This window comes from Sceloporus occidentalis, unplaced genomic scaffold, assembly GCF_023333645.1.
Source record: "Sceloporus occidentalis isolate IW3139 unplaced genomic scaffold, rSceOcc1.0.p SCAF_122, whole genome shotgun sequence".
Lineage (NCBI taxonomy): Eukaryota > Metazoa > Chordata > Lepidosauria > Squamata > Phrynosomatidae > Sceloporus > Sceloporus occidentalis.
In genome coordinates this window covers 498,968-517,960 of record NW_028317102.1, presented here as the reverse complement: position 1 = coordinate 517,960, position 18,993 = coordinate 498,968, and the positions used below count along the sequence as shown (strand labels likewise).

Sequence of the window (18,993 nt, the reverse complement as noted above, 5' to 3'; positions counted from 1 at the left end):
TTTCCACTTGCCTTAGATGCCTCTGGTGCTTAATATATAGTAATTATAAGGCCAATTGGCTTTAACAAGATGCGATTCTATCAACAATTTGATCTAAGGTTCTACAGACGGAACCCCGTCCGCTATTTACCAGCATATCCCAAAAGCTCCGACGTCCGCTCTTGCTGGGAGGAGTGATTGGTTCCGTGCTGGAAGGTGGGGCAGAGGGCGGAATGCTCACGGGCGGAGGGCGGGGCTTGTTAGAAGACTGCTCCAATCCCTTCATGTCTGGGAGGGACTGCGAAGGGCACTTGCCTAAAAGCCAAGAGCAGAAAGGTGGGCATGCATGTGAATTAGGCTCAGCTGTTTATAGCTCGTTGGCGGACCTCCTCCTTATTCCCTTTCGTACCATTAACCGAAGCCTCTTGGTCTGAGGATACTAAAGGGTCCACACAGAGGGGCATCTGCAAGATGGTAAACTCTATGATCACATCACACAGGGCATGACGCAAGGAGTTGCAGAGACGCTCTGATAATTGAGAGGAGCTGATGTTTCCCTTTTCCCACACATCGAAGCGCACCAAGGTCAACGGTTCTAGAAAGGAATTGAACTGGTTATTAAAGGAAGCACGAAGATAGGAGATAACAGCACAAAGGTTATAATAAAATAAAAAAAACAGAGAAGGTGAAAAATTGTCACCTGAATTTTCAGGACAGGATTCCGGATCAAATCTGTTTACTTCGGTGAGAGAATCAAACGTGCCGGCGGGGAGATCTGAAGACACAGGGCTGGTGACCAGAGGCGGACGATCACCATACGCCTGAGTGATCAAAGAACCGTGTTGATCCACAAATGAAAGTGCAATGCAGGCAATGCCTAGAGGGAGGCAGAATTCAGAGTATATCAGTGACTTCTGAGCATCACCATCCATACCAGGACAGAAAAACTTGCAAGAAAACACATTAAGGACATCCAAGGCCATCTGATCCTTCTTCTGCAGTTGGATGACTATTTCTAAAACATTCCCCATCCTAGAATGTAACTAGAATTTCACAGTTACATTTGACATCTGTGCGCTGTTTTTATTATATAATAATTAATTTATATTTCTTGGTTGCTCTATATATATTTTATGTTAACAGGTGGACCATCTACTTGCGCTCAGGAGGAGATAAGGATAACCTTAACCCCTTAAGGACCGGGCTCATTTTTCGTTTTGTACCCTGTGGGACCGAGGCTGTTTTGACACTTTTGTGGTGCTTGTGTTCAGCTGTAATTTTCTCCTCACCCATTTAGTGTACCCACATAAGTTATATATTGTTTTTTTCAGGACAAGATGGGCTTTCTTCAGATACCATTATTTTGATCGTATCATCTTATTTACTATAAAAAAAAATAAAAAAAACATGGTGAAAAATTGAAAAAAAAACACATTTTATGACTTTTATTTGAAAAATCTTTTACTCACCTAAAAAAGCAAGTAAAAAAACTAGCTAAATAGATTCTACTACTTGTCCTGAGTTTAGAAATACCCAATGTTTTTATGTTTTTTTGCTGTTTTTTGTAAGTTATAGGGCAATAAGTACAAGCAGCGTTTTATGATTTCCAAATCTTTTTTAACAAATCTGGTCAGTCTGCCTCCATCTCCTCTTTGGAACATCTTTGAAGCCGGTTAACTCAATTTAACCCATTCAAACCATATATTTTTGAAAACTAGACACCCCAGGGTATTCCAAATGCTGTTATTTTAACCCTTTCCATGCACCAATTATACAACTACACTTTGTCAAACTTTGTAATAGTAATTTTTTTTATTTTTTTTTCCACACAAATTGTACTTTAGTTATAGATATACAGGTGCTGGTATATGTCACTGTCAAACAACACCCCAATATGTGTTCAGCAACATCTCCTGAGTACAGCGATACCCCACATGCATGGGTTTGTCAGATTGTTTGGCTGGTAAAAGGCTACTTTTGGGGCATGCGTAATTCAGGTGGTCATTTGGTCATTGTGCCTCCCTCTCCTCTTTGGAATATCTTTGAAGCCGGTTAACTCAATTTAACCCATTCAAACCATATATTTTTGAAAACTAGACACCCCAGGGTATTCCAAATGCTGTTATTTTAACCCTTTCCATGCACCAATTATAGAACTACACTTTGTCAAACTTTGTAATAGTAATTTTTTTTTTTTTTTTCACACAAATTGTACTTTAGTTATAGATATACAGGTCCTGGTATATGCCACTGTCAAACAACACGCCAATGTGTGTTCAGGAACATCTCCTGAGTGCAGTGATACCCGACATGCATGGGTTTGTCGGGTTGTTTCAGATTTAAAATGCCACATTTGGGAAGTGCGCTTTTTTTCTCCATTTTGGTCAGTCTGTACCTATGCCCTATATTTGAGCTAGGCCACTCCAATTTACCCCATCAGCCATTTTTTTTATATATTAGACACCCCTTGGGTATTTGAAGTGCTTTTATTTTAACTCTTTGTTGAGATTTTTGAGAATTTTTAGCACTTGCTCAAAATAATAAACTTTATTTTTTAATTTTATTTTATTTTTTTAATACTTTTTTTATATTTTTTTTTACACATTTTGCTGGTACTGGATGGTTCATCTAGTGACATCACTGCATAATTATTTTTAAATGTTAGCACATTTTTTTTAAATTTTTTTTTCCATTTTTTATTTATTTTTATTTTTTTTGAATATTTTACTAATCACATAGTGGTTAGAAAGCTGGGCTCCATTGACTTGCATGGTTGAATGCAGTACCTGTATTCAACCAGCAAGTGGAGCCAGTTCTCTAGAGGGTCTGGAGACCCTCTAGCGAACTTTTTCGTCTTTATTGTTTTATTTCCCGGGCCGCCGCCATCTTGCTTGATGGCGAAGATCACCGGCAGCGGCGGCTGTGACCACTCTCCGGAGCGGTCACAGCCCACCCAGAGGTAAGTGTTTGGTGTCGCTGGATGCCTCCTGATCGAGGCATTCCAGCGACACCATTTAAGTTTAGGAGGCGATCGTTGATCGCCTCCTAAACGCTTTTAAAACGGGCGTCCGCCGCCATACAATGTATGGCGGCTGTTGAGGCCCCGGGGAGGGGCCAGACATGGCCCCCGATGCCGATCTCGGCCTTGCTGAATGCCTCGACATCGAGGCATTGCAGCAAGGCCGTTTAAGCGAAGAAAGTGATCCTTGATCACTTTCTAAGCTTATTTAATTTTTTGACGGTTCAGGACCGTCAAAGGTCATTTAGTGACCTTCTTGTTATGACGGTCCTGAACCGGCAAAGGTCGCGAAGGGGTTAAGCGGATCTAAGCTGGGAAAATGATATAGCCTTATACGCTGTCATTACCTTTGCCTCCTGTGCCTTGACCTCCCGGTTTATTGTATAAGAAAAGGTCCAGTTCTGGCAGCGAGCTGTGGTAGTAGTGCTGTAAAAATAGGAAAGACTTGCATATAGAAAATAACGCAGGCCCATGCATGTCCCCCCCTGAAATATTAATATTGCAGGGAAACAGATAGCATAAAGATACTGTAAAACAAAGCATGCTGTCCGGGGCAGCTGCTGACGCTGCAAATGCCACCCTGGGGCATACAGACGGATAATCAGTTCAGCACATACAACGGAAAGAGAGGAATTTGGGGCTTAAAGCTTTCTGTGTGAGCTGAGTTTTGTGAATAACACAGAACAGCTCTAACGGCTACGGGGGAAAAAGCCAAATCAGATACGTTCCAAACTACACGGAGCCAAAAACCAGCCGTGTGTCTGTACCTGGAAATGATGCTCTCCGTTACTGTCTGTGTATTTCGGAGTATGCAGGAAGATCAGCAGGTTCTGGCGAAGGTAGTACGCCATGGCTTGAAGACATGACAGCGAGGACCGTGGGATTGTGAACAGCAGCACCTCAGTTGGAGGAGTTCCTCTGGGCTGGACGAACTGCAGACGAAGCACGGATACGATGAGCTACACAGACACATTTAGCAGAAGGTCTGCGGCACGAGCCAAGAGCCCACTCACCTCCACGTCTGCAGGTGTCAGTTTGCAATTCCTCTGCAGCATTACCGTGATAACGTCTAGTGTCGCCTCATCGAGACGTTTCCGGAGCACCTTGACCAAATCATCTGTGATCTCCGACCCTGCGACGTGAAAAAAAATGAAGAGAAAAATTCTATTCTATTTTTATCATCGTATTACACGCTGGTCCACAACATGAGTCCTTTATTTTTTTATTTAATAATTCATTCTTTTTTGAGCATGAAGAAAATAAAACATTATTTTATCCTAGGTACGCTCTGTTTACTTTGTACAAGAATTTAAAGAGGGACCTAGAAAGGGTAGCATGTACTCTGCAGACAGAATGGGATTGACCTTCCTATACAACTGAACTACACATAATAAATACACTAAGTTAGTTGACTCATCACCTGCAAAAATAGTTATTTTACACCTGTTAGTAGAATCTTACCTGCTTCTCCAACTCCATGCACAAGAAGAAGAATGTGTTTGTCCGTCTGTCCCACAGGGCGTGAAGAGTCGGTACTTCTGGAGGACGGCAAGTCTAAGGACATGCGGCTCCCCTATAAAACAAATAAAACTGGGCGTTTAATGGCTGGAAAACCGCAGATTCACTCTTCTCAGGTATCGGTCAAATATTAATGCTTTACCACGATCTCTTCTGAATAAATAGGCTCCTGACTGCGGGACAGCGCTAAGGAACGAGACATCGTGGACTGAGACGAGTCCAAGTCCCACATTCGGCTGTTGCTGGAGGTTTCAGACAGTCTGTATGGAATGAAAGGAGCGGACAATGAGCTGGTTCGGTTCCATACATTTACTCATATGGAGAAGACAAAAAATTATATATTTTACGTTATTGATAAACATATAACAAAGTCCTGCGCTAACTATGGCTTTGAGAGAATAGTATACACGTTTTACATAAAAAAGCATCATCTGACTGTAAAATAATGGCGACAACATGTTCTATAATTACAAACTAATATATATCATTAATAATGTAGGCACAGTTATCAGGATGCACCAGAACGAGAAACAAATTTAAGTATTTATGTTAAAAAAGGGGCACACTTGGTGTGTCAAATAGTCCCGATTGATCATCAGCTTGTGGTTATTTCCCGATTCTAAGATAAAAGTGATGATTGTACTAAAAATAGTTGGTTTTTTTTAAACAGATCACACAGAAAACAGGCACAAAATGTAGGTATCAGCTAACGAACAGAGGATGTGTGAAAGAGCTTTGGGGCATCGAGGCCCAAATCCTAACACACATGGAAGAGGAGAATTTAAATATGGGTCTCCAGCTGTCAATGGCGAACACTTCTTTCATGACTCAGGTCCGCTGTGTTGACTGGTGCCAGTTTTTAGGATCTCTACTTCACCAAGGTTAAAGGTTTACGTCTGACGACATCTGACCCCCAACCAGGATCTTCCAGCAGCATCTGAACTACAAATCCCATGATCCTCACACAGCTAGAAATAAGTCCCGTGTTTTGAGGATTCTGAATAAATAAGCACTGGTATAAGGAAGATATCCCAAAGCATCTGCAATTTACCTGAGATAAAAAACCGCTTTGGTGGAGCGCTCCTGATAAACAAACATGTTTTTCCTGTTCACCACCGAGAAGGCGTTCAGCACGGACCGCAGAGACTGAATAGCTGCAGAAACAAAATGGTTAATACGCAACAAAAAAACATCCCGTGCTCAAATGCAACCAACACGTCATGCCGTCACCAACGTTCACAGCAGAAACGATTACTTTCAAATTCAATCTAACGGAACATCGCTGCGGACTGCATCACATATAACACTTTGAACTTGAATTCCGCCTTCGCATGTCTAAAGAAAGAAGTCAAACGCTACGTATGGATAAAATAAAAAGGTTTTGGGTGTCTACTTTCTCTGCGTCCGTTTGATTTAACGTTGGGAATTAACAGTAAGGTTATTTTTAATATATTGGATTTTGGCTCTGTTATCTTTTATTCAATATGGGGAATATTTTGGAGGCAGCACTAATTGTTTTGATCCATGGGATCACTGGCACATATAACATAAAACACAAACTAGAATATAAAAAGTTATAACACGTTAAAGGTGAGGCTCTTAAAAAAAATATTCAAGTTCAGATTTTTCCTTTTAAACTTTGATAAGCCTTCTCTATTCTCGGAAAACATTCTGTTTTTCTGTGGATGCTGTAGTAGCCAAAAGCTGGTAGATGGATGAAGCTTGCCAAGCCCTCATTTATGAATGAAATTCAAAGTGATTCGGGCAAATACCTCCTGGATTTAGAATTTAAAAAGATTCATCGCTATACGTTACCTCTGGAAACACCCATGTTGGGTCCCATTTTGAGCCGCGGATGAATATGTATCACTGTTCTCCAGACCACGTCGCAGGCAAAGTGTCCGGGTATAAAGTGCATCGTGGCTGCCAAATAATCCCGCGGCTGGTAGCTCTCTTCTCCAGAGTAATCTGCAGGGGCATGTACAGAGAGAATAAGATTTCCGGAACTCAGTAGAGATACATTACAGGGAACTCACAAAGATTACCTTTCTCTTTTTTATAACTTGCTGAATAATAAGACATATTTAGTGTTATGAGATTTGATCCTCAACTACCCCAATGGTGCAAATTATCTAAACGCTCTCACATGAGGAAAGGTATCTATTTAAATAGCACAAAACAGACTTTACTTGTGGACACGTTACTCATTGGTGAACAACCCCCTTTCAAAAGTGCTTGTATTTCATTTTCTACTAACATGACAACCTACAGTGAAACTTTCCCACCTCGTAGAAGACTGAACAGGTATAAACATCTGATCCCCAGCCTCCGGGCAGCACAAATGGCTCAAAGTTATACAGTTAAATTCTTAACGGACTTAATAAACCTTTTTCCTGTCTTCAGATACATCTCAGCACTAACCCAACCATTCTGAACAAACCTAGCGATCACCCTGATTTCTGCATCCCAATCAAAGTTTTCCCCCAGAATCTGTGGACTTTCCTACAAACGCTCCACAGATCTGGACAAATTTCTACATGTTGGGCATTAACGAGTAATCTGCATAACTTTTGAATCATTTTATTTGGGCATACATTTATTTTCCACCAGCCTGTCCCCTTAGAAGCAGTTACCAATTATGCTTTTTTGGGGGGATGAAAACAGAAAACCCCCGACAAAGAGGGTTTTAGCGACTAGAAAGCTGAGCTCCCAAGTCAGTGCTTTTAATTTTGGACTGTAGGGATAAATAACTTAGCTGACCGATTACCTTCACTGGTGAGGATTCTCTGTCGGTACGAGGCATACGGACTCTCGCTCTTCCAGATGTCCTCTTCACTCTCAGCCACCAGCAACGTGTTGCACAAGTGGGTGTCATGCAGATCCTGCAGCAGTAAGCGCTAAAAGAGAGAGCGAGGGAATACAAGAATAAAGAGAGATGTTTAGGAGAGAGACCTCCTGACATTTTATTGGCTTACAGGTCTATATTTATTAAGCCTCAGAGATCTTTCCATAACACTTCCAAAGCTCTGCTGGCCAACCACTCATATTGTGTTACTTTGTCAACTGCTCTAGACATTGCTTTCTCCATCCATCTGGGCACCCCATGGTTCGGTGATCTACCATTGTATTCATTCCTCTTATTAAAATTAAAAAATCGAAAACTTTTAAGTCACCTTTTCAGTTTCTATGACTACAACCTTTCAGCGTTTGGCTTCGTGTCACATGACAATTAAACATACGTTACAAAACGATGAACTGAAAAAGTTTACATGATTAAAGAATTAAACCACTTCTACACAGACGCCCTGTAAGTACGTCTAGCCACATCCCAATAAAGATTCAATCAATGTAAAAAAGTTACCTGGTTCACAACCCGACATATTTCCCCTACTTTTCTCACTACAAGCTGGTGCAGCACCTCGCTCTCCTTGACTTCGTCCGCTCCATCTTGAGAAGCGCCAACACTGGAAAACACATCTTCCTTAAAGGACAACTGTTGCAGTGTTTAGCATAAGTGCATTTATTAGATAAAACTACCCAGAGCGTGTGCTTTAGGTTGGCCATCAGCAGATTGTTAGTTTAAATGTCACCTAAAGAAAAGGAAGATCAATGGAAGCGTGTGGCAGGACCAGCATTGTCTAATCAGGGGGGCCTAACCATTTTAAATCAAGAAATCAAGTGTCACAGCACCATAATATTAACCCAGAGAAAAACTCCTGTGCCAGCTGCTTCCTGCCCGATTCTGTCCCATCACCAAAGGGTTAAAACAGATTTATTATTTGCTACCTGGCGTGAGTGCACACTTCAACTCGATCCTGATGAATCTTCACAATGAGCCAGAAGTCTGGCATCAAGGGGCAGCGCGAATCCTGATCACTTATCAGCGCATCTTCACATTCGGAGTCACTGCTGCCACCGTCATATCCTGTAAGCACGAAAGCCATTTGATAAAGGAATCGGTTCTCTACGTATCGCGGTGTTCTATAAGGGTACAATAATCATATAAAAGCCGACATAAGGCTCTAGTGCCCAGCCTACCCAATTGATCGGAGTCCATGCTGCCATGACTTGAGACCAAACTCTGCACGCGGCTGGGTCGCTGTCTCAGTCCACCTGTGAAAGTTAAAAGTACTTGGCAACTTGCAATCAAAAAATCTTATCCAATTAACAGATGCAAAAACAGAAGATTATCGGTGGAGGGAATAAAAATATAATAGAACAAGGCAGAGATTAGGGGTCAGGAGGACAAGTGTTTGGGAGAATGAAGCACATTACGTTACCTGAACTGGTCGCGGCCCCAGACTGCACCGACTCGGGCAGGCTGACCTCTGATGATGTTTTTGTCGGGGTGCCCGTCTTCTCTGTGGTTAATGGTTCAGATGCCGTTTTACTGCTCTGGTCCAGGATGGACATTCCAGACACTACAGACGACACGTCACTATCCGAAACCTCCGCAACATTCAGGCCCCATTCCCCTGCTTCATCCGATACCTTAGATAAGAGCCACGACAATGGAGGATTTTATAGCTTTTTTTACATTTTGTGGTGTAGTTCCAATATATTATTTTTTTTTAAGTTCAAACTTAAATCAATTGGGGACTTGCAGACTTTCAACTGACAACGCTGGATGAGGGCAATGTTTCATGAACAAAGTGCTTACCTTCTCGTTGGCGCTGTTATCCCGAACTGGGGCTTTTGTTTCTGCCCCCTCCTGCGCACGCTCAGCGTTTGAACCGGCCACTGACTCCTGCAAGGGAGTATCTGTCTGCACGCCAAGACCCTTTGCCACGGTGTTCACCACCCGATGAGCACGATGGAGCCTGCTCAACGACACATAGTAATAATCCTCATCTTCTTCATTCAGCTGGTAGCCAGACAAAGAAAGACGGCGGAATTCCTGTTTTAAAGACAAAGAACAGAGAAGATACAATGACTTATTAAAATAATGAAAGTTGGGATCAGCGGACGACAGTAATGCAAGGGGCTGGTTTTTTTTTTAATAAAGTTTCCCCAACTATTTACCAAAAACAGATGGTTTGCTTTTCTCGACAAGTTACAGAAATACGTTTAATATCCCAAAAAAAAAAAAAAAAAAAAAAAAAAAGGTAACAAAAACCATTAACAATTTTAGATTATTTAATTTCAAATATGGAAGACACCACCACTGTGCTGATTTTTTGTAATTTTAAATTAATATTCAGGAATATCCTGGAAAAGTAGTAAAAGCGTGGCTTGCTCTAATTGAGATATAGATGTGGTGACAGATCTGCTTTGATGAATATGTATTCATTACAGTTTCTGTGCAAGGAAACAATAATAAGACTGTTCACGCTAATAAGAATTAAGTCCATATTCTGGTCATGTATGTGAATGATAATCATGTTCATGGCATCACGTTTGCTCAGGATGATCTTGTTCAGAAAAGGCATGGAGGCAAGTCTGGAAAGACATGGAAACCTATCTAGAACTTCCAGAACATTGCATTCTGGGTAAGATACAGAGGCAGGGGATGGCCAGGGTCCTAAAAGATTCTTACAGGGTCCTTGGTGGGTCCACCAAGCCAACGGCATATTCGGGATTAGGTATTAAAATGTATTAGTATTAGTATTGAAAAGACGTATTTTACCCTGAATTTTCATCTCGGTCTTTGCACACCTCTATTCCTAATATGTTTAATATATATATACATATATATATATATATATATATATATATATATATATATATATATATATACTAAAAGAATAATAATAATAATAATATACTACTCCTGCCTTTACAGTACCTGAGCTGGTCTGCCTCCTAAAGAGCAACTAGGGTCTTTAATTAAAATATCACACAGGTTTCGCTTGTATGCATACGTTGTGTTAAATAAAAGGTTAATAGACCTACAGCAAGCCAAAAAAAAAAGAAAAAGGTTAATCCAGGCGGACAAAAAAAAACCCCAATGAATTTATCTACCGAGAAGAATACCAGGCATTACACGTTTAATTAAGAAAACAAATCCCTCATTTTACATCTGCGAATAACTCTCTTGGGATCGTTAAATGGTTCAGTTCTACAGTACCGATTCAGCTACGGGAACGTAGCACAACATTACAACAGAATGAGCCATAAAAAAAAGCATAATAGTTTCTAAAAATACCAACCCGTTCTCGCAGAATGTGCAGATAATTGGATACCAAGTTGTTCCAAGCAAAACAGATTTCTCCTGGGTTCTAGAAGTGGCTTTGAAACATGGCCAAAACACTGTTGTTTTTAAGATATCGCACACAACAACTGGAGGGCCACAGAGGTGTGAATGAGTTTAAAGGGTCCCCCCCGGGCTTTAACGGGACTGTCTAGTGTCCCATGCTGTTCCACCAATATACGTGGCACATTGAAGTACTTTGTAACTACTTTCATATGCATTGTTTAGCTGTAGATAATAGAAATAAACTAATAACCTTTAGGAGAAGCTGCAGCACCCCTCTGTGGTCTTTTTTTTTTCATGGGCAGAAAAGTGCTCTCATTAAAATCAATAGGAGCATTATCTGCCGAGCAGGAGACGTGTTTGGCTGAATGTACCTCCTGCAGTCAGGTAGGGAAAGAGAAAAATGTATGGTGGGAAGATTCTGCAGAATCCATCCATGCCTTTACAAGGTGGAAAATTATCATACTTTAAAGGGAACACTCGGGCACTTAATCGGGTCAAGCTGTGGCCCCAATTCCTGTAGCGCTGCCAGTTGAGGGTGCCATGTTTTGGTGGCAGTGAGAGATTTAATCGAAACAACATCACGTTGTGAATATTTCCTCCTTTCCAGTATAGACAGAGCCCTTTGGAATATCACAATATAACAAGGACGAACACATTGTACCTCCTTAAACTTCTGCAGAGATTGTTCTGGCCCAAAGACAAACTGGAGCTGCACCAGTTCCCGGTGACAATGCGGCCTTCCTTCTGATTCACAGACATGGGAGAGAACCTTCCGGAGGACTAAGCGGGTGATGATGCGGGAATGCCGAAGGGCTGACACGAGCTCATCTTCAAGCAACCACCGAATCTGAAATAACAGGTACAGAAATAAACGCTAGTTTGGAGGCAGTGGTGAAAAACATATTTTTCTAGCACAAACAAGAACGACCCACCAAGCAGGCAAATACATTCCCTTTGTAAGACACACGTATCTTTTTGTGCGCTACTTTGCTGGCTCTAAGCTTCCAAGACTAAGGTTGAAGAGGTAAATGTTGTATCCCGATGCCTAAGCTTCCAGGGCCATGTGCAGAAACACAGGCAATACAATTTGTGCCACGGAAGGCACAGATCTGTCGGCTTTCTTACGTCCTAAGATATGCAACCTCCAACCATCAAGACCCCCAAACGTGTTCTACCACAGGACCTCCACGCAAGGATTAGTAACGTGGGGACGCCAAGAAACCAGAATGTGGCAGCGAGGAGAAAGGGAGCTCTCACAATGAAGGGACACAGAAAACACTACTTTTACAGTAACACATCCAATTCAGTGTCAAATAAGTGTAAAATATGGAATAACGTAAAGTCACCTCGTTCATTGTGAAGTCTATGGCCTGTCTGTGGTCTGCAGGAAGTCTTGAAAGAGCAGAGTATCTGCGGAAAAGAAGAGGGATGTCTAATGAGACGTCACAAATGCTTACGGAAAAATTAAGAACATTTTATTTTTACTGGAAAACAACATAAGGAGCCTTTGCTCCATTAGCCACCATTCTGGAGCAGATTGTACATTTTCAGCTGGATCTGATGGATCATCAAACTATTACATGTATATATTTCCTTTATTAAATAAATTTTAGGTTGCTGGTCTGCACAAAAAAAACAATTTTCTAATATTATTTACTGAAGAAAAATGGTAATTTTGCATATGAAAACTTACCTTTGATCCACATTGGATGGGAACCTCTCAAGGACAGGAGGGATCTCTTCATCGGACCGGTATGAAGATGGCTGGGCAGGGGAGCGCGGGAAAGACATGCTACTCTCCGAGGTGTACCTAAAGTTTGGGACATTGTCATTCATAATGATTAGGCTAATAGAAGGCCACTTAAACTTGTCACAGTCCTCTCACAGAGAGGAAATATGTAATATACGTTCCATAGCACACAACAGAAACATTTTTCATTATAAATCAAACTTTTTCTGGAAAGTAACAAAAATAAAACTAACTAAAAATGGATGCTGAAATGGTCCAGCTGATTGGACTATTCCACTGGTTTCTATAATGATAAGAACACTCATTCAACATTGCATCCAATTGTAAATGTCAAAGAATACTTTTTTAATACGAAGATGAAAAAGACAGGCTAACTTTGTCATAATTAATGACTTCTCATTTTAAATGGCGTGTAACAACAAGAACAGAATGTACGGCGAGTGGGCAAAATACATAATTTAAGAACAAATCATGGGTCGTAAATTACCGAGTGTGCTGGGAGTCACCATTCACTCCCTCAATCTCCAGCGGTAACGTCAGTACGTATATATCCAGCATGACGCTCAGATCCCCCAGAGAAATGCTTTCCAGGACAGCTCTGTTCTCCAGACAGCCAATAACCTCACCTAGAAAGCGATGGAATACAAACCAGACAGGGCATTTTAAAGACTGCAACCTTTAGTGCTGGAATGAGATGAGTTTTGTTATACTTATGCTGGTATTCCTATAAGGAGAAGGACAATTACTAGACTGCCTTGCCAGTTGGATGCCCAGTGGATCCCCAAGGAATGGGATCCATATCAACCCATCACTCATGGACAATAATAGTAGGAATTATAGTAGGAGAGTGACTGTAGGGATGATTTCTCAATTTACCCAGACAAGTTGGCAGCGTGAGCACAGCCATGGATCCATGCTGGTTTTTGTGGCTCACTGAACAGATGAGGTGAACAAAGAGCGGAGGCATCTCATGCTCGGTAAGGTCTTGTCCGTTCAAAGAGTCTCCCCCCAGAACGCTGAAAGAGTCTTCGTCCTGATTCACGGTCTCTGACTCAGACGGGGATCCTGCGTTATCCGAGTGCTCGCGATATTCCACCTCCAGGTCGGGGTCACTTTCTGTAGTGACGCCTCCTGCTGATATGCCTGCGGAGGAGCAGCCAGACCTGTGTTCTACAAACTGATAAAACTTCCTACAAACACAGACGAGAGACATGACACCAATTCTAATGTGCTCATTTCTTCCACCTGTAGTATGACCTCAATCCTTACTTTGAAGAGTCATGCGTCTATCCCACACATTAACATTGCACCCAATAGGTGTGTTTTGTTAAACTACTTTAGTCCATATGATAGCTGCATGGTTTCCATTAAATGCCCCCTTCGTAAATTAATTTGCCCCCTTTGCCTGCCACTATTTTTCCACGCAGGTTGTTTCATTTACTTTTCTTGCTGAGTTAGCTTAATTCCAGCTTCCAAACACAGAAAGACTAGCTTTGCTGCTGATTTATTCATCTTCAAAAGCTATGAAACAAACACGCTGAAGAATAGGTGCAAAAAGCACCATTTTGAACACTAGAGACAAGCTCCATTATTCATACTATTTGCTTTTACTTGATCTCGTCTCCTGGTTTTATGACTTTTTCTAATCCATTAAACATCAGAAGACCTACCTTCCTCAACGGCCAGCTCTGCGTCTGACACTTCCACGTCCTCACTGAGCTTCCGGGTTTCCACCTCCAGAGGGGGATCCTCCTAATGACCAGAAGAGTAGACATATAACATATTGTAATACAAAATAACAAACCTAACCAAATCAACCGCAACAAAACATTGCTTCTGGTGCTGCAAATAATATCAAAAAGTATGTAAGCAGATCAATCAAGTTTAATTTAACAGAAAGCATAATTCGGTGCCAGATTTCCCAGATTGTAAACTCGTTTGAGCCAGGCCCTCCTCACCTGTTGTCTCTGTAAGTCATTTGTTATGTTACATACTTCTTGTTATGTCCTGTCTACCCATTGTACAGCGCTACGGAATTTGATGGCGCTATATAAAACATATAATAATAATAATAATAATACATTTCTTTATAGCTTCAGTACACCACAATCCATTGTTAGTTTTTTTCCTTCATGTTACTCCTTTCCTAAATGAAAAGCTTAGTTTGTCTTAAGGTTGTCAATGTCACCTACCTCTTTCTTTGCAGACGAAGGGCAGTAGAAGAAGTAATGAGGGTTTGAAGGCACTGTCTTAAAGTGTAAGCTTCCTATCGCAAGGAATTTGTCCTATAAAATAGACAATAATATTCGTAAAGAGCACGCTCGGACCACAAGAGACTCGTACACGAGATCTGGCTACTATATCCTTAAAATTGTTAAACTGTAATTATTCTGAACGGAAAAATGGGAGCTGTTGCTGAAGCTGGAGGCACTTAGTCTGAGAAATATTGCAATAAGTAAATGGCAGAGCTTGGGAATAGTAACCGTACATATTACTTAACGTGGCAGATGAGTAACATGTGATGGACATGCGCAGTTCTTTTCAGCGGGGGGGGGGGGGGCAGTGAAATACCTGGATGACCCTGTGCAGATCAGCAGACACCTCACAGGTCTGTCCGGTATCCAGGAGGGACAGCGGGAATTCCGAGTGTGTGCTGCTGTGAGGCTCAAAGGCGGACATCGTCTGGTGTTCATGTTCACTGCATTCCTCGGTATCCGCACTAACAAGAGAAACAGACCATGGAGACAACGCTTTCAGCAAGCAGCTGGACTCACCTGAAGAAGTGAATGCATTGTACCTGGACTCGGAATAAAGAACGGTAGCGTCTCGTATGCCTGCCTCATCCTCCTGGTCTAGGCTGCCGATGCGGAAGCTGGCTTTTCTGATGGCATGCATTCTCGGATGGGACTCGCGGAAAGAACGTAGATGTCCACAAAGCGTCATCAGGAAGTTGGTGATATCGATCTCCTGCAGCTGCTCCTCACAGTAATCTACCGCAGTAAGCAGGTCTTGGTGGGACACCCAGAGAGATTGCTGAAGAGCTTTGAACAGCCCTGTATGGGAAAAGACTTATTGTTGAAGAAAATGAAATGTTCAAGAGTTCGGACAGTAATGGCACAATCCGCAACTTCTTATTGAATCTGCTTGCTTCAGGTTCTGAAATCCTACTTTCTCATCAATCAGAACCAGTATTCGTCAAAAAAAAATGTGTGGCATTCTTAAGTTTTGTTTTTGGATTCATTGGTTTCATATTTTAAACAGAATCTAGGCATCAGAAAACACACATTGACATGTTTAACCAAAGACATAGAAAACAGGGTTTTTTTTAGCCCAAAAGAAAAGAGCGTATTTAGCCCGGGCTGATACCTTTTATAGATTTAGCATGGAAAATGTTAACCAAGCTTTCGGGATCTCAGAAATTTATTTTTTCTACGTTGGCACAAGAAGCTATCAACGTTGGCAAAATATCCAGTTTCACCCAATGTATAATAAATACCTGTTGGTGGTATTAATTCTTAGAATTTAACGGCAGATAAAAACCATTCTGGTCTGTCTGTTTTTCTTAAGGGTAAATACTTAATTAGCTGTTGGTCTTGTGTTAGATTCAGGAGCCATGTGCCTATCCCATGTATATTTAAATTCCTTCATTGTATTACCCTCTACCACTTCTGCTGGGAGGTTATTGGATTTATCTACCACCCGCTGTTCCTCCTCTTTATTTCTATAGAAGCCAGACCTGACCTTTAACGTAGCACTGATGGTAATGTTCTTGCAGCAAATTGCAGTAGTTGACTAGTTCCTTCTGCTTGGGGTGGATCGAGGGAATTGAGGGTGTCCGCTCCTGCGATTGTGACCTAAAATCAGAAAATAATAATCAGTATCCCCCAACAGCATCAATTTCACCTGTACAACATAGAATATTCACACAGTATGAGAAAACACACAATTATTGCAGAAGCACATGCAGCACAGTAACAAAATAAAAACCCAAAGATCAAACTAAGAGATTATTAAAATTATCCATCCGACACGACGATGTTTGCTTTCAAGATAAAATATTTTCATCTGAGTGAAATTTATGTATCTGCATACGGTGAAAATTCCTTTTTAATTTTAGGAGTGGCAGGATTCGTACGTCACCTGTCCTTTGGCTCCGTTCCTTTTCTGTGTCGGATGTGAGACCGAGCTAATGTTAAAACGTTACGGTTTGTCAAGGGGGCTCGTAATAAAATCGTCATTAGCCGCTCAAGCACTTAAGCCGAGAGCCAGAGAGATACAGCTCAGCAGGTCCAAGCTAGCGATGTGAATAAAATAATCCAACCATAGTTCATCTTTTTCTAATGCATTTCATCCTTTGGGGATCTTTTGGGGTTCACCCAAGTCTAAAGGTGAGTCCAGACGTGGACCTCCTTGCTCTCTTCTAGATGAATACCAACCCTACCCCGCTGTCGAGGCCAACGAGGGCTGAAATGCATGTCTGGGGTTTTTGGTTCCCTTGTGCAGAGGATATTTGCATTTTGGGTGGGATCAGACTGATATGCAGATGGAGATTTCTTTTTTCTGTAATTGCACAAGAAAGCTAAAATTTGCGATGCTCCGGAGCAGGGACGCACAATAAGGCAGGCTATAAAGCGACTGTCTGTTCTTCGTGAGCATCTCATATTCTTTTTGTATGACATAGTTCATTCGTTGGAGGACACCCCATCATGGGTCATCCTAGGTTATTAAGCAGAGAAATGGCTCATTCCGGATTAAAAACCATCCCAATTACCGACTTGCGCACCTTTTTGGCACTCAAAGGGTTACACAAATAAGCAAATGCTACGTATGCCTATATAAACTGAATGAATTAACTGTGCTTTGCGCTTTCAGATGCTACACTCAAACAGCAACAAAACTAAAGTGTATTCAGGAGGAGGTATTCAATTTAAATACAAATTAAACTATAGTAAGAAGGAAAACAAGATTTATATATATATATATATATATATGACTAACTAGCCATGGAACACGGCGGCCATCAATGCGCGGGGCTATGACATCATATGACGCGGGAAGCATGCAAGGACTGTGAGGGAGCAAGAGACCAGATGCAGGCAGAGCTTAAAGTTGTTAAGTACTCGGGTATAACGAGCATCCCACCTCTTTTTTAGGACACTTGAAATTGTCATATTATACCTGAGATTTCATGGTAACTGCTGCTTTTATCATGCATTGAGCCCCACAATTCTACCGTAACTAGAACTTTGTCAGGATGTTAAAAAAAGACAAGAAACAAGCACACACAAACCAGATCCAATGGCTGACTGACGTGAACAAACCCCCTTCCCTGAAGCGAGATTAATTCGGGTTTGTGCAGCTGTGTGGTTTGGACAGATGTGACTTGCGGATTTGGTAGCACGCCACTTACATGTTATCAGTAACATGACATATACAGAGTAACACGCTAAGCACATGCAGCACGCTCACCATCTGCAAGCCTCAATCCCTCTTGTGTTACGCTCCCACCGCTACACCCAGCACCCTGTAAACTCACGGCCCCCCTCCTGTCTGAGCAGAAGCGGCTTGGTGCATATATATATATATATATACTACCTGGTTTTCAATTCCTGAAAGACTGCCCAGGACACTGACTCCTGTAGTTTAAACTCACTGGGAAAGAGAGCAGAGCGTTAGTAGCCCTTGAGTCGATAAAAGAGCTCAGAGCTTCCCTCTCTGCCCCGAAAAAACACAACTGTAAAACACTGCTTTTCAACAAAGCTTCACAACAGTTGGACAAAATACCTCGAGGAGAGAAGGACATTGAACCTACAGAAACATTGAGAAGGTTGTGTCTGCCCTGGAGAGGCTACAATTTCCACCGTTGCAGAGACAAGAAGAACAGATAGAAGCGGCAGTAAAAGGTACGTTAAAGAGATCGACACGGGGTAAACGTGCTGATGTTGTAGATTTTTGGGGCTCGCTGTCACTAGATGGTCTGGAGACACTCGAGGTCTCTAGGCTGGTGAGGGTAAGAACCTCAACATCAGGGTTTAGCGAAGCCACCACACGGTGCACGGAGTAAGCAAAGTGAAAGAACAGACCTAAAAGCTTTAAGACCCCGTCACAGCAACAGAAAAGTGAGGATACAAAAAGAAGCCTTGAAGAAGATAGCCCATCTTAAACGCGAGCTAGAACGTAAAGAATACAGGGGAAACATTTGAAATTGGTGACTGGGTGATAGTCAATACAAGGGGCATTGTGAAAGCGAAGATGAAGTAAGCGGTTGTCTTTTTTTATTTTTTTTATGAATCAAAGTTTTTATTGAGTTTTGGTGGAAGTTATCAACAGGAGAGGGAACAAAAAGAGGGGAGGGGACATACACACAAGAGGGAGTCCTGACACAGCAGGGTAAGATGTAGTACACAGAACACTAAAACAAAAGCAAACGAGAAATAATAATACAGTAGATGATGCAAATCAAGAACAATAACAAAATATACAGAGACCCATACAGAAAAAAAAAAAAAAAGGGGGGGGGGGGGGAAGGGG

General features: G+C 41.7%; 1 protein-coding gene across 1 annotated transcript in view; it reads right to left on the bottom strand.

The window, feature by feature from the left end:
- Window positions 1-18,993, bottom strand: part of LOC149282138 (KICSTOR complex protein SZT2-like) — a 53,182-nt gene that overhangs the window by 17,792 nt on the left and 16,397 nt on the right. The window contains exons 24-48 of the mRNA XM_089498583.1: window positions 15,260-15,452; window positions 15,034-15,181; window positions 14,655-14,747; window positions 14,133-14,214; window positions 13,339-13,605; window positions 12,950-13,088; window positions 12,406-12,522; window positions 12,059-12,122; window positions 11,374-11,559; window positions 9,177-9,413; window positions 8,797-9,007; window positions 8,555-8,629; window positions 8,300-8,441; window positions 7,878-7,980; window positions 7,284-7,413; window positions 6,332-6,484; window positions 5,568-5,670; window positions 4,659-4,776; window positions 4,460-4,571; window positions 4,012-4,130; window positions 3,766-3,930; window positions 3,346-3,424; window positions 680-856; window positions 366-574; window positions 131-277 (exon numbers count right to left, since the gene is read on the bottom strand). Of these exons, the coding sequence (XP_089354709.1) occupies window positions 131-277; window positions 366-574; window positions 680-856; window positions 3,346-3,424; window positions 3,766-3,930; window positions 4,012-4,130; window positions 4,460-4,571; window positions 4,659-4,776; window positions 5,568-5,670; window positions 6,332-6,484; window positions 7,284-7,413; window positions 7,878-7,980; window positions 8,300-8,441; window positions 8,555-8,629; window positions 8,797-9,007; window positions 9,177-9,413; window positions 11,374-11,559; window positions 12,059-12,122; window positions 12,406-12,522; window positions 12,950-13,088; window positions 13,339-13,605; window positions 14,133-14,214; window positions 14,655-14,747; window positions 15,034-15,181; window positions 15,260-15,452 (3,569 nt within the window). The remainder of the gene's footprint in view (window positions 1-130; window positions 278-365; window positions 575-679; window positions 857-3,345; window positions 3,425-3,765; window positions 3,931-4,011; window positions 4,131-4,459; window positions 4,572-4,658; window positions 4,777-5,567; window positions 5,671-6,331; window positions 6,485-7,283; window positions 7,414-7,877; window positions 7,981-8,299; window positions 8,442-8,554; window positions 8,630-8,796; window positions 9,008-9,176; window positions 9,414-11,373; window positions 11,560-12,058; window positions 12,123-12,405; window positions 12,523-12,949; window positions 13,089-13,338; window positions 13,606-14,132; window positions 14,215-14,654; window positions 14,748-15,033; window positions 15,182-15,259; window positions 15,453-18,993) is intronic.